The following is a 16490-nucleotide window of genomic DNA, read 5'->3' on the forward strand; positions in this document are numbered from 1 at the left end:
CACGGTGTAGAAGAGTAGGGATTACAAAATCCCTCAGCATATCATAATACCGATGTCCTGAGACGGAACAGATTTGGATTCCATTTGAAGTTATCTCTTCACAGAAATACGGTCCAATGATAAATGTAGCTGTAAAACCACATCATACTGTCACTTTTTCAGGATGCGAGGGTTGTTCCTTGATAACGCGAGGGTTTTCCTTTGCCCAAATTCGACAGTTGTGGGTGTTCACTTGCCTATTGAGGCAAAAGTGGGCCTCATCACTTCACAGAATGTTCCATGATCAAGTTGTATTAACCACATTCGAGCAAAGAACTGAAGTACAACAGTTTTACGGATCTCTAAGTCCCCGTCCTGCAACAGGTGCACAGACTTGATTTTATATGGATAAAAATGCAAAATCTGTAGTGCGATTTTTCGTACAGTTGAATACGGCATATCCAGAACACGGGAAACAATTGGCAAACTCACATTATTATGCGGCGACTGACTGCTGGCTACAATGAGCGCGGTCGCAACATTTTCGATGCTAAAAGACGTTTTTTTTTTTTTTTTTTTTTTTTTTTCCCCTTTGTCCTCTATTTGGTAGAATGCCAAGTTGCCCAGTTTTTTCAAATTTCTTCATCATGTTGCATAGGTACCTGGAGACATTGGACCTCTTTGTATCTGCTTCATACGACGAAATTCCTTTAGAGCTGCAACAGAGTTTTGTTAGTTCTGGAAGAACACCCGTAGCGCTTTTTCTTGCAACGTAGGCATGACGAATAGAGAAGAAACTAATATTCGTGCAGAATCTGCCTTCTTTTTATCCAAAGAAAAATGGTAATAGACATGCTCTGTAACGTATATCATGTTTCACATTTTCAATATATGCAAATAAATACCATTTGTGTTACTATTGGTGAATTTTTGTACTAACTTTTTTTAAATTAATAAATGTAAAGCGCATCATCTGAATAATCTATAGTTCAAATTTTATCTTATTTGGACCAATAGAATGCATTTCAGAGCCTTTTGAATTGGGTAACTTATTTCTGGCTAACCCTGTATTTGAAACCTTGAAATGTTAAAAAAAATTTTTACAAACATATTTATAAGATAAGATATGCGAGTCAGATACTTGGGATTTGGAAATACAAAATAGAAATAACTGGTTCAATCATTTAAAGATATAAAAATTAAAAAAAAATCTCAAATTTACACAAGATGGGTAATAAACTCATTTGTTTAAATGACACACAAAAAAAAATCCTAAGATAATACTAAATAACGTGACATATTTTAGATTTAAAGAATGAGAATTTTATGAAGTATAGAACATTAATAATTGTAACTGATCATTTAGCTCACTGGTCAACTTTTCTAAAAGAATAAAACAAGTTGTTGCAAATTAAGTAAGTACAGACATTTTTCCTTAGAACTGAAATTTTTAAAGATAGATTATTTTACCCCAAAAGCTGGAACTTATTTAATGGTTTGGCTCCTCAAAAAATTTTATTTATTTTGCTTATAGAGACATTTCAGGCTGAATGAAAAAATAATAATTAAGTAGAAAAATTCGGGACTAACCCAGAATGTCTGACATTTTCATGATAGACTTACACATTATAAATTGAATATGGAAGAAAACTTTTTAAAAAAATCACTCACCAGATTATTGTTTTCAAAGACATTTTCTTTGGAAAGAGATTCAAAATCACTGCAAATAATATTCAAATTTTAGACAGACATATAATATATGCAACAGTAATACAGAATTTAAACAAAGTTTAAAGCATAAAAAGTATTGAATCTATATTGATGAAATTATTAAAACAGACATCAATTTTGCTAAACTGAAAACCTATTTCCTTGAGTAATAGTTTAATAAATAATCAGAAGCATCTAACAAATTCCATACAATAGTCATGTTGGAAGTTATGACATTAAAAATACTATACACATTTTGAAGTAAAAGATACAAAATATAAAATCCTCACATTAAAGCAGCAAATTTTACATTTACAATTTTTAACTGCCGCAATTTCATTTATTCCTTAATTTTTCAAGAGATAAATATTAATTATATTTCAGAGATATTTATATAAATATCTCTTTATATAAATATTATATGAGAAATAAATAATATTTATATTTATATAAATATTATTTTTTAATAATATAATTTAAAAGGTTCCCTATACAATATTTATATTTTGCATTATATAAACAGATGGTACATCCACATTTATTATTTCCACCCTTACATTAACAAAAAACAATGCTAATTATAAAGACAACATAACCAAAATTTTCTTGCTTAAATTGAAAATTAACGATTTTTTTTTTTTTTTTTTTGTCATATTGGTTTGTATCACTTTTTGCATTTTTCATTAAATTCAAGAAATAATTGTAAATTTAACTGAATTTAGTCTATTACTGCTTTGCATTTGACACAATTAGCACATTAAAGAAGCAAAATCAGTCATAACATAAAAAAAACAACGCAAGATCAGCTTTAAATTCTAATCAAGACTTCAGAAATCTAATAAAAACAGACTTCTATAATGAAACGCACCCTTTTTTTCTTTTTTTTTGCGACTATTTCAACAAAATAAAAGTATGGGGTTTTTCTCTTATCCCTCTTAGAAACAAATATGGTTAAAATTATTATATTATTGAAACAAAGTAGAAAAAAAACATACATGAGATCTGGTCTGTAATGGTGAATAATGGCACAAAACGCCAAGCCATCCCTGAATGATGATGACAAATTATTGACATCAACATCTTTGTAGCCTTTAGTGACTCTTTTTGCCCAATTTTCAAGGCCTTTAATCAAACCTTTGGCCTGATTGTCCATCATCTTGTGGCCTTGTGCTTACCTATAGAAAATCAAATAAAATTTTAGAATAATTTTTTAAAATTCTATTTTGATTATGAAAATATCTTATAAATAAATATGAATGCATATAAATTAGAATTGTTTTTAATTATACATATTGCTAAATATGGCCCTCTGAAGTGATTAACTTTATATTTTGAGCAACTAAAGACTCATCATTTCTGATATGCATTTTTAATTAAAGAAAATTAAATACCCAGAATTAATTAATATGCATTAAATTTTAAAAACAAATTTTGATATATAAATAATATTATCCACATTTATTTAAAATAAATGATAATAAAAATAGTCATCAAATTTACTACTATCCAAATCGAAGCAATTGAAACACAAGATTTTTCGCTGAAAATAATTTCTATATTGTTTTGAGATTATTACAAAATTTATATAAAGATCGTTGTAGTTCTGAACTGTTTTCAACTGACATCTGAGTTATCAAAGCATTCTCCAAACTTTCACGTCATGCTACTGAGAGGGATTTTGATCAGGTTTCGAACCTGCAATCCTTTGTATCTTAAATTCTACCTCCCGATTACAGAAATTTCTTTTTCTCCCCCGATTTCTTCAGAGAAATGCTAACTAATGAAATAATTTTTCATTCCAAATATTCAAATAATTTGCATTAAGGAACCATCAATATATTTAGAATTCAATCAAAAATATGTGAAGATCATGTTTAGAATAACTGACTTCATGAAATAAATTTACCGATTTTATTTTTTTTGCAAACAGTAATAAAATGAATTCTTAAATCCATATATAATTTAAATGCAGGCACAAGAATGTACCGACAAACGATAGTTTAAAAACTTTCAAATTGAGTATTGTTTATTGCATTCATAATCCAGAAGAAAATGGAAATCACGCAATTTTACTAGTAGTTGTTTTAAATCCTTATCTTGACAGGGAAGAAAATTCAATATCCGAATCCGTGGATTTTGAAATTTTGTCGTTAGTTATTTCAAAACAGGGAGCAATAAAGGAAAACGTGGAAATGCTTTAATCGAAGAGATAAAAAGAGTTGAAAATAATATTTTCATATTTTGTTACAACAATTTGAATTAAAAATCAAGGTTCAGAAATATTTTAAGTCGTTTTAAAATGTGCTTTTTAAAAGAAATTCTTTATAAATAAAATTTCTATTAAAAAATACAGATAGAAATATGCAAATATTGACCTGCATTTTTTTCATGTAATTTTATAAAAACAGTTTTAATTTTCAATTTTTTAAACACTGATTCAAAACACACAATAGCAATAAATGTTTAAAAGCTCAAAATAATGCCAAACGATTTTTTAAATCATCATTTTGCAATAAAGCTATATAATATAAAATAAAAGCATAACTAATTATCAAAATGAATTTGACTTTTAATCTTAAGATATTTACAATTCTCTAATAGATTGAGAAAAAAAAATCATAATTGAGAATTCCACTACAGTTAAATTAAGCAAAAAGAAAAGAATAAATTACCGATTTCACGATTTTTTAAAACGATTTTTTTTCAATGATGCGTGCAAAGAAACATTCCACAGTAGTCCTATTACATTCGTTTATATATCTTTATATCGATAGATATCTTTGAATTATTGAATACAAAAACTTAGTCTTGGAAATTAAAATATTTTCAAACTTATCTCAAATAATTTTCAACAAATGATGCAGAAAATTAAAAACTACACAGGCAGCAAATGCATTGGGGAAAAAAGATTTTCAACACAGCAATGATGTTAAAATATAGAAACAATGGTCAAAACTAGAAAAAACACCACAACAAGAATCATCATAATCGGATAAGATAGATAACAGGAGATAAAAGCAACCTATTCACAATCACGAATAGAAATCGAATGTTTCAAAAATTTTATGATAAAAAATTAATAAACGGCATACAAATTAGAATGTTGTTAGACAGTGATTCCTTTCATCGAATAAAGATAAATCTATCAAAATTCAATTATGTGCAGAGTTATGCATTTTTTTTTCTTTCAATTTTCATATTTACGATCCAATACATAACACTTTAACTATTATAATAACAATTAAATACCGAAGCAGTTGCATTAGACGTTAAATAACAGCAAAGATTATGCAAAGATTAAAGAAAATAATTATACTAAGCGGGAAAAGTAGGACAGTCATATTTTATAAATTATGCTCTGTATTTTGTTCCTACATATCTTTACGTTCTTTTTTTTTTTTTAACGTTTTTCCTTTTATTTTAAATGAGTACATTTTATCTACCACTAATAAAAATTAAACAGCACGTAACATGGTGTGAAAATATTTGAGCCTTTATCCGTCTATTTAATTTTTAAAATGTAGTCTTAATTATATTGAAAACAACCACAAAATGAACAGAAAAAAATGCATTAATTATGACTGAATGGCGCATGTGTACTGATGTAGAAATAAAAGCAATGACAAGAATTCATTTAAAATATACTTCTAGATATTTTTTTAATTATTAAAATTGGAGAAAAATTGCACGAAATCAGAATTGGTATCATTTAAAAACTTATTTTCTGAAATTTAAAATGGTGCAAAGATCATTTTTGTGAAGTAATATGTTTTGAGATTATTGAAGAAAATGTCAAAAATTTCTAATCAATTTTAATTAAAATTTTGAAAATTCTTTTTTGGAGAGCATCTATTATTTTTAAAAAAAGTGATTACTTTCCAAATTCGATAGCTCTAGGTTCACCAGGCTACCACATAGAGCGTTTTAAACAACATTTTCATTACGCTGGTCGCAATTTACAGGATGCAAGCTTATTAACATTATCTTGTTTACATAATTCATAGAAAATAATTGGGATAGAATGATTACACACTTTGGGAATAGAATGTAATTTTATTGAAAAACTGGGCTTTAGGCTACTTGAGAAAGAAAATAAAATAAATTATAAGGCAATAAGCAAAAGATTATTATAATTATAAATATATTATCTTCAAATCAATTTGTTATTATGATTAGAAGTTCCCAATTATTAAAAAAAATTTTGAGTAATTCAGAATAAACTGGAGTAATTATGAACGTCGCTAGAACTAAAATTGGTTAGTTAATAAATTAATTTGAAAAATAAGGTATAGTTTAATGAAGCCTAAATAATACAATTATGCACTCACATAAATTTTAGACTGATTTTCCTTCTCATCAGAACATTCTAAATTGAAGAAAACGACAATCTCGAAAATTCGTTCAAAATTACCTCAACTGATCACATTACTGTAATATACATTTGATATTAATCAAAATTTAGTTATGAGCCGGACGAAAGGACACAGTTCAAGTGATGGATGGACCAAATTTAATCAGTAACATGCGTGAAAAAGTTAAAGTACTCAAAAGCAGGATGTTCACTCATTTTTTTAGGGTTCAACGACCATCTAGTTTTTATCCAATTATTTCATTTCCCAACAAAAAACAATAAAAATGAGAAAATAACGAATTATCCACTAAAAAGTGTAGTGAATAGAAGGCAGGGGGTAGTTTCGTTTTTCAGAAAATTTCTATCTAAATGCAACGTACGATTTTAAAATTTCAGCACCTTTTCAATGATATAATAGTAATAATAAAATCAGAAAAATACACGAAAAAGTGAATCATAATGTAATTTTCTAGGTACAAAAATTGGTATTTATATCAAATAGGAAAAGATGGAGACCAGTCTTGAAATGCATTTTTAAGACAGAGGGAGTGATCCCTAAAAATTTATTGCTTACTTCCTAATAAAGGTGTTATTCCCACCCCCTGCTCACATAAAAAGTGAAAATCTTGGACTTGACCATGAACCCCCGGAATTTTTATTTTTAGAGTTACACAGATGAATGTTTAATAAAGAAATACATGTATTTAGGACGTCTTTTTTCTGACCAATTGAAATTAAAATTTGACATCGAATTACAATTTTAGTAACAAAATCACATGCCAGTTTTTTTTTTTTTTTTTTTAACCTTGTGTATATACAAGCAAATGTACAAACCGACATACCATTGACTTGCGGATGGATTTAAAAATTTTATATGGATTTCATACTTATGTTCATTTGCGACATCACAGATAGACATGCCTTTTGAAAATGGATTTCGTCCAAAATTTGGCAGGACTATGCCAATTTGGTGTAAAGATGGCATACTTAATTCTATCCGTCTCATGTGAACATGATTACTTAAAGCTATTTAGAGTTGTTTGTTCACAGAAAAACAAATAGATTTCCCCAAAAATTTATCGCATATTCTCTAATAAAGGTGTTATTCCTCAGGAAACGAATCTGTAAGTCGCAACAGGTAGCGAAGAAAACGGGGATTTCCCGTTTTTATGGTATGAATTAATGAGTATAATTTACTGTTTCTTTTTAAAGAAAAATTCAAACCAGTTCGACGGGGGAAAATTAGCATATGTTTTTTGCAATCATTGTGCGAGCTTTTTTCGTCCAGGAAAGCACTAAATTATTAATAGTAAAACATGAAAATAAGTCTATTAATGCTTCTTATGAGATATCCTAGTGACCACTTTAGGCGAGCAACTATATGACGGAGAGTTTTGTTTGTGTTCAATTTCGATTAAAATTTTTAAAAGAAGTCCCCAATTAATGCATAATATAGACTTGAAACAAAAAAGAAATATGTCAAACATAACAATGAGTAATAAAACAAGTAAGATTAACTTAACAATCCAATGAATAAATTTATACAAAAAAGTGCTTGAGGCATTAATCTATACTTATAATAAAGCTCAATGTGTGTGTGTGTGTGTGTGTGTGTGTGTATGTGTGTGTGTGTGTGTGTGTGTGTGTGTGTGTGTGTGTGTGTGTGTGTGTGTGTGTGTGTTGGCGCTCTACAGGCCAGACCATTCAACCTACAGCTCCCAAATTTTGCGAAATTTTGGCGTGTTTCTGCTATAACTTCCGAAAATATTACCGCACAAAAAAGATTTTTACATGAAGTTAAAGATCAAAAATTTATCTTTTAAATGATACCAATGTTTTAACCTTAAAGTTAAATTTCTATTTTTAATGAATTTTTAAATAAATATTAACTATATTTTTCAACATTTTTTTTCGTACAAAATAAAAATAAAATTTTAGCTGCACGAGCACGTTCCGCATTCATGGGGGAAAAATTAGCTTTTTTCAAAGTGTTGCCATCACATTGATTAAACCTCAAATCAAAAATAAATTAAATCTCTTTGGAAATGAAATCTGCAAAAATATAATTTTCAGCACTTGTCTGTAGGAAATGAAACAAATATGAAATATTATTTTTTATAAAAAATAAATTGAAGAAAAATTATTTTATGTTCTTTTACACTATCTATATTATTAATCCAATAAATCAGTTTTATTTTAAGGCAAGTTTTGTTTAATATGAACAGGATATCCATTCAAATCAGGGCCACGCAGCTAATTTGTAAACCTTTAGTAAGACACAGATCTGCTAAAATGGTCTAAATGGAAAATGATTATTTTATGTAACTTGATTCAATAAATGATCTAATAAATAACGAATTTTTGATTTTACATAAAGCTTCTGCTGTGAAAATCACGAATAACAAAATGTTCTTGAAACACTAATATTTTAAATAAAAAGAGTTAGTTTAAGCGATTGATTTAGTTGATTGGAAATTAACTCATTTATGAAAATTTGAATATCACTATTCAATAAAAAAAAAGGATAATTTTAGATTTTCCATCGATCGTTTCAAAGAAAATACGCCAATCAGCGCACACGTTTCTCAAGATTAATTGGCCTAAGATTATGAAAATGTTGAGTTTTTCTAAATTTTTAACATTCAAAACTTTATAAATAAGTCTTAGTTGATCGTGGAAAACAGAAACATTCATTCATTTATTTAAAATTTGGTGTGTCCAGAATATTTCTCAGAATATGATACCTTACTGCATTAAATTTAGACCTCATAATTTTTGAAATATATTTATAGGCCGGAACAAAATATTATTGATTTCATTTCAATCCTTTTGAAAACAAAACTAAAAACTGAATTTTATGCTGAATCTGAGAAATTTTTGTTGAATTATTGTTTGAGATATTACATAAATTATGAAAAATATTTTGTAGTTCACATAAGACTTAAATACCGAGCGATTCTGTTTGCAATACTCATATTCAATAATAATAATAATAATAATAAATAACAATAAAGATGATAAATAAAATAAAACGCTCGGTTTTATTAAAAAATATCTTTATATTAATTGCAATTTCATCATTTCCACTTTAAATTAAAGTTGAAGTTTTACCCGAAATGACAACAAATTAGCAAAATATAAATAGTAAATTGAACGAAACGATCTAAACAACAGTATAAGTTTGGTATGACTATCAAAATTTGAAGATTAAAAATGTTTTGTTTGAGAATCTATTAAGAGACCAGTTACTTAAAATATTTAATTGAAAATTGTAGCGAGCGGTAATAATGGCGAACCGGCTGGTCGCCAAAGGCGGCTAGTATTTACATAAAAGAAAATTAATTGATTTCAAGAATGATAAAATTTCGACTCCAAATTAATCCATCTCGACATTGTATGTGGTTTTTTGAGATAATGTAACTTTGTTACCTGAATTTTCATGCAAACTGGCCAGATAATAAAGAGAAATTTTCAGCACTTGAAAAAACTGCATTAGTAGTCATAAATTCCTATACCAAATTTGATATATTTAGGCAATTGCATTTTAGAATGATCGCTTTAATGTTTCTGAAAGTACAAATCAACAGACGGTGAACCCTTCACGGGATTTGGCTTAAAATTGAACAGGTATCTACATTGTAAATGATAAATTTGTGTACCTAATCTTATCTATCTAGCACTCTTCGTTTTGTAGTTATAGTGTTAATTTATATTCCAACAGCGGGATAGACGAACTTCCTCTCAACAGATTTCATACAAAATTTGATAGAAATCTGCAAATTTAGTATAAAGACCGTAAACCAAATTTCAACCATCTAGCTCAAAGCACTTTTGAGTTATCTTTATCACAGACAGACAGATATTTTCCAAAAATGTGTTTTTCGAACCCAGGGAGGTATAAAACATGGAGATTCGTCAAAGTCTCGAATCCGGATTTCTTGACGATTACTATATGTAATCGTATACGAGAAAATAAAAATGTCACTGAAGTAAAATTTGGTGTTTACAGATGCCTAAATGTAACGAATTTCATTGGAACCTGATCAATGGGGGGTGTGATCTTAAAGTGTTGATCTTCTCTTAAAATTTCATAATCAATAAAATTTACATTTTTTAAAAACATTTATTTGGCAACTGGAAAAATGAAGTTTTAAATCGCCTGCCTGCGGCCCCTTCTCAGATTAGCGATACGACAAAGGGATGTCTGTCTGCAAGTATGCAATTATGAAAACCAAAAAATGCTAAGAGCCAGATAAATGGCATTGTCTATCATTAGAAATAATGTGAATTATATTTATGACTAATGCTCCCACGGATGAACCATCTATAAGTCTGTATGCTCACGGATATGTGAACGCGTTAATTCAAAATCGCAGTTTTTTGTGCCGCTTGTTGATCAAAATCGAAAATCTGTATTAAAATTTGGCGCTTGGTTGATTGATAGACATCTAAAATTCATACTCAATTCTTGAAATACGAAACAAGGTCTATCAAATTATTATAAGCAGAAATCCGGTGAAAATGAAACTTGCGCCTCCTCATTCAAGTTCTTCATCCCCTTACATTCAGGAGATACAGATTTTTACGAGGGAACCGAAATGTGGTGCTAGAGCACGTGTCAAAGAAGGAATGCTACCGCTAGATCCCATTAATCATTTTCTCCGATCTAACTTTTTTTTTTCTTTTTGTTAATCGGTATAAATAACTGAATCGATGGAAAAAAAATTCTCCCCCGAATTTTTACTAACATCTGCAGATATTCATGCTTATCTTAATGGGGGCCGGGGAGTCGTTTCGTAAATGTTGTCACATGCATTTGATATTTATTTTATTTCAATTGAATTCATTATTTTTTAATTAAGATTTGAAAAATTACGGACCAATAAATGTTAGAAAAAAACTTTTTTTTAATAAGAGCAGACAAACGAATTTAACCCTTATCGTGGCAAGATTGCTTTTTTGAAGAAAAGCAAAAAAAAAGTATATAGGTAGCTTTTTATGTATATAGTATGTATATATGTATATTTTATGTATATATGTATATTTTTATGTATATATGTATGTAAATGTATATAGGCAGTATATTTTTATAAAGTTGTATGTATGGTATACTATACAAAATGAACATAAGGGTCAATGAATAAGAATCATACAATTTGAGAAGAGATAACTTTTGTGAAGGAATGTTGGAAACACAATTATTAACACTATATTTGCGATAGCATAAGTTTTTCAAAATACTAATTTATTTTAAATCTTTAACCAACGAATTTACTTTCAAATTAAAAGGAGAAATTCCTAATTAGGACATTCTTCTATTTGAAACATTCATTGATATTTCAATCCCTATAACAACATAAAGAGCATCTTTTTTTTCCTTTCAAATTACTCAATTCTTTCATTTAATTGCAAATTTAAATATCAAAAATTCAATAATTCGAAGTACGCGTTAGACACGTCATTGTAAGGAAATTTTGTCCTGATAGACAAGCGCCGAGTTTTGGGCGTAATCTGGAAACGAATTTTTCATCACACGTACAATAACTCAAACGTGATAGCTCAAAACCGCAACAACTTAGATAAATAAAATTTTGTATTTAAAAATTTTATAATAAAATTTAGAGCTAATCGGTAGAAAGAAAAGGTCACAAAACACAAAATGCTATATGTTGCGTCACAACACACGGAAGTTTGGTGGGAAGAGTGAATTGCTCTTGCGGACTTGCCGTGACCTTGATCAGTTTGTTTCTTCCTTCCCCACACTTCTGGTACGTTCCCTTCTGGTGCGTTCTAGGGATGCTGACTTTCATCAGGAAAGACAAAGAGAAAGTAAATATGTGAGACATTCGAAGGTAGAAAGCTCCCACTGGTGAAATTACATTTGTTTGTGAACAAGAAGATTAAAAAGTCAGATAAGTAAACAAAAATGAATGAAGGATTATATCTGATACGCGATCTCAACACCAAAATTTAAAATACTTAAGAGATTTTGGACGAAATCTAATGGCGGAAAGTTTATCCAAATTCATGTGAGGTGCTTTGGTTTGGTTTGGTTATATTAACGTCCCGTTTGAAGCAACACTAGGGCTATTTTGGAACGGACCTCGTCATTTTGAACCGCGGTCAAATGACGAGGACGACACCTGAGCTGGCACACCCCTCTCCACACCACACCACACCAGCGGGAGGACGTTTGGTCATGACGGATTTAACGTGCAACAGACCCCCTTACACGACGGTTCTTCGGTGGAATCGGATCACGAACCTGAAACCCTCCGGTTCCGAAGCCGAGACCTTACCACCAGGCCCCCGCGGCCCTCATGTAAGGTGCTAAAATGCAAGATGATAATTCCAATTTAGTGTCTAGATTTGCCGCCAGAATTTTAACCCCGTATTAAAATTTGAATTAAATACAAAATCCATAAATAATGCATAATAATTATCGACGTGGGACAAAAAAAGTGCTAGTAACTAAAAATCAGAAATTAAATGGATCAATATTAGTAAATCAAAATTAGCAAATCCATCAAAGTTGTAGATTTGTAATTTTGAATTGAATTCGTCAACGGATGAACCATCTGCCAGTATGTTTATAAAAGCATTTACTAAAAACACCATATAAGCGATAAATAAAAATTTCACATCTGATTTTGATATCAATATAGTAAATTTATATCTTATTTTAGATTCAATCGGTCAAAGAAAAAAATAGAGTCAAAATGTATAATTAATTATCTTCACGGAACAACGAAGCTAACCACAAAATGCGTAGTATTGAGTAAGTAAACTGATAAAAGGACACTCTTTCTGGTTCTTTTCCCTTTTTTTATCGGTATTTCGTACGTTAAAACAATGAAGAAAACGTGAAGTACAATATTTTTCATAACTTCCAGGTATTTATCATAACAAAGGATCATTTCTCGAAAGTAGAAAATACAAAGGACCACAAAACCTTTGCCAAAGACAAAAAGTCCGCAAACTACCAATCATGTCGTAGTTATGGGGAATCTTAAAAGGCATGATTCAATTACTCTGGAAAAAGTTGAACCGGAATGAAAATATTTCAAAACGTCTCCACGCCTGGTCAAAACTATTATTTTCAATATCAATAACAAAACTTCTAAAAATCACAATTCTTCAAAGCCGAATTCTTGACCTAAAAGTCTGCGCACCGCTTCATGGAATGAACATAAAGACGGGGAACAACCAGACACACTTGCAGAAGAGAGGAAACCAGTTCCAGACGACCTTTTTTTTTCATTGTGCTAATTTTTATTCAATTGGTGCTGGGGATTTCACTTACACCCTCCATAGGTGTGCGTCAGGTGTGCACAGGCTATTGTTACATTTCCACGTGAGTAAAATCCTGAAATGTATATGCGCTCTTGTCAACAATGGTTGATAGACTAGATAAACATATTGACATCGAAAACTGTGTTAGATATCGAATGACGCTAAGCGGAACAAAATTTCCGCTACATGGATATTATCACTAAATTTGATGATTCCTGTTTTACAGCAAGATAAAGGTAATTTGTTCCCCCTCAAAATATGCATTTAACTTCCGTGTATTAAAAAAAAATTTTTATATTGGAAATATTAGAAATTGAATGGATTTGGTAGGCTTTATAGGTGCAAAATGAAGACTTTAGCGGTGCAGTGAAAATGATTGTGCAGCGCCAAATATATCGTGTGCAATAAAATCTTATTGAAAAAATTCTATCAGGCATCATAAATCTCTAACTTGTATAGTTTACGAGAGGGAGGGAAATAATATAGAAAGAATACCGATTTAAAACATGGTAAAAAAATCAATCAGATAAAAATTTACGTCGTAGTTATTCCCACTATGGCTAAGCATCTGGGGAAAATTAACGACCGTCATTATGTCATCAAGCGGCGGGGAACTAACGGAATCCTAATGGCCATCAATGACCACGGCACAACCCTACAATCAATGACCACGGCACAACGTTTACAGTAATTTGAAGCTTAATTTAATAACTAAGTTCAAAATATTTAAAAATTAAGATTAAGAGTAAGTATTTTACTTCCATTCTTATTTACGTTTATAGTTTTACATAACTGCGGCTGAGGAGAGAGAGGGGAAAAAAAAAAAAAAAAACACTGACAGAATAATGAGAAAATATATTTAGATAGTAGAAAACACAACACTCAAATGATTCTTTTCAAACAGCCAATATATAAATGCAACGGAAGTTTATATGAAAACATAGCAAAAATAGGTACGGTTTATATCTCGTCTTGCAGCAAATGTTTGTTTATTTTATGAGATTGAGTAAAGTATATCACGAATGAGAAGTATGCGATATTAGAAGCCTTTTTGAATCAGTCTTCTTCAGTAAAGGTCAAACCTAGCCGTGTCGTAGTTTATCAACCTGAGTACAAAATGTGACTTCAGAAAAACAGGAAATTTAGCAAAAGGGCATTGTAACTCTGAAAATAAGCGAAATGTCCTTCTAGTGAGTGCTTTTATCAGTTAAAACGCTAACGTAAGTGGCGCAGAAATTGGCCTTATTTACTGTCGAACGGCAACAAAAAACGACAAACGAATCATCGTAAGAATTTCAGACTGATTCATTGAACATTTTTACAGCAACATTTAATTCGACATTTCCTTTAGTTAATTAATGGAGTTGCAAAATATCATTAGAAGTGCTTGGAAGATTCACTCATGTCACTAGAAACCTATTCATTCAAAGAAGATGTAAAATAACAAGAATACATAAGTGAGAGTCAAAGTTGAATCATGCGCGAAAATAGATTTCACTCTCGCCGAAAGGATAATTGCTGTGACTTGCGGATAAAAATTGATGTTCATATCTTCCCAAAAGATTATTTCACAAAAGTGATTTTTACATTTTTTTGGGGGGGGGGCGGTTAAGGTACCTTTTTAATGATGTCAATTTCATTTCTGCATATTTTTCTTTATTTTTAATTTTAAAAAATTTAATTTGATACGCAATTTGAAAATGTATTTTAATGTTATGATGAAATTCAAACTCACCCATCAAAATATTCAAAAACGGGCTTTTGCCAATCATTAATTCCTAAATAGAATTTTCACTTCTTTTACTTTATGATACTTAATTAAAAACTTTTTAATTAATACGATAGAATTTGTAGTAGATTGATTCAACTGTATTCCTGTTTTTCAGTCGCATCAATTAACCAGGAGAAATTATTTTTAAAAAAATGCATTCCATGTCAGTCTTTTAACAGTCTAAACAGCCAATAGTCTGAAAGAACAATGTGGTCACTCAAAGGCGGGTAGCCTTTAGCAATTTCCATGCATTAAAGAATCATTAGCTTTGAACAGAGAAATAATAAATAAATCAGAAAATTTAAATTAAATGAGTGCCTTTTACCCTATCACTTGCCAATCTAAATTTTGGCGGGCATGCTATATGACTAGAAAACAACGTCACTTCATGATTTCACAGCCAAACGATAAATGTGTTCTAAATCAAACAGCAAAGATAGCGTATACTATACTGAAGAGTGACATAATGTACATTAGCAGGAAATGAACAGCTAACAGTGAACAATGGACATTGATAAAGGATCCTTATTAAATTGCCACGGTGAATTTTGTGAGTACAAATTCCCTCACCTGTTTACGATAATGCACAGTTATTTGGACAACCATCAAAATGATTTCATTTTTCGAACACAAGGTTTCAAACAGGATCAGCTGCTTCATCATCAAAATTTGAAATACCTGTCTAGCAACGATTATTAAATTACAAACGCATTTGCATTTCGCAACTACCGATTAATATCAACACAATTATTACACTATTTTATCGACTAATAACAACACAATTACTGCACTACTTTATCGATTAATATAAACACAACTACTGCACTACTTTATCTATTAATATAAACACAACTACTGCACTACTTTATCGATTAATATAAACACAATTACTGCATTACTTTGTCGATTAATAGCAACACAATCACTGCACTACTTTATCGATTAATATAAACACAATCAATATTTAAATCGAACCTGATGGTCGCAAAAAGCAGTTAGTAAATAATAATAATAATTTATAATTACACAATACAGATAATTTATAATAACACAAAGCAGAAAATCACAATTAAATAAATGGCATTTTCAGAGAGATATAAAAAATATTAGCGTTAGGAGAGCAAGAGTTGGGAACACTTGAGTTCTTTTCTGATATATTATCAACCTTTTTTTTTTTTAAAAAAAAAAAAAACAAGGTTTAGCTCATTCGCGTTTAATATCCAAACCGAGATCAAAGACAGTACCTGTGTCATTAATTTTCACATACAAAGATAACATTTTCAATAAACAAACTTCATATTTTATCGATCTAAAAAGGATCATTATAAGCGATAAAAGCCGTGTGCTAGTTTGACGTATAATTAGTAACAGACGGAAGGATGAGGG

At 29.8% G+C, this 16490-nt stretch overlaps 1 protein-coding gene across 4 annotated transcripts in view; it reads right to left on the bottom strand.

Annotated features, from left to right (window-relative positions):
- The window catches only part of LOC129975600 (MICAL-like protein 1), a 63756-nt gene that overhangs the window by 23205 nt on the left and 24061 nt on the right, over positions 1-16490 (bottom strand). For 3 of the 4 annotated variants that reach the window (XM_056088669.1, XM_056088666.1, XM_056088667.1), the window contains exons 2-3: positions 2685-2864; positions 1651-1699 (exon numbers count right to left, since the gene is read on the bottom strand). In XM_056088669.1, the coding sequence (XP_055944644.1) occupies positions 1651-1699; positions 2685-2845 (210 nt within the window). In that variant the 5' untranslated portion in view covers positions 2846-2864. Of the gene's footprint in view, positions 1-1650; positions 1700-2684; positions 2865-4361; positions 4531-16490 lie in introns of those variants that run through there. The other variant, XM_056088668.1, reaches the window with a different exon arrangement.

The sequence above is a fragment of the Argiope bruennichi genome, chromosome 7 (assembly GCF_947563725.1).
Source record: "Argiope bruennichi chromosome 7, qqArgBrue1.1, whole genome shotgun sequence".
Lineage (NCBI taxonomy): Eukaryota > Metazoa > Arthropoda > Arachnida > Araneae > Araneidae > Argiope > Argiope bruennichi.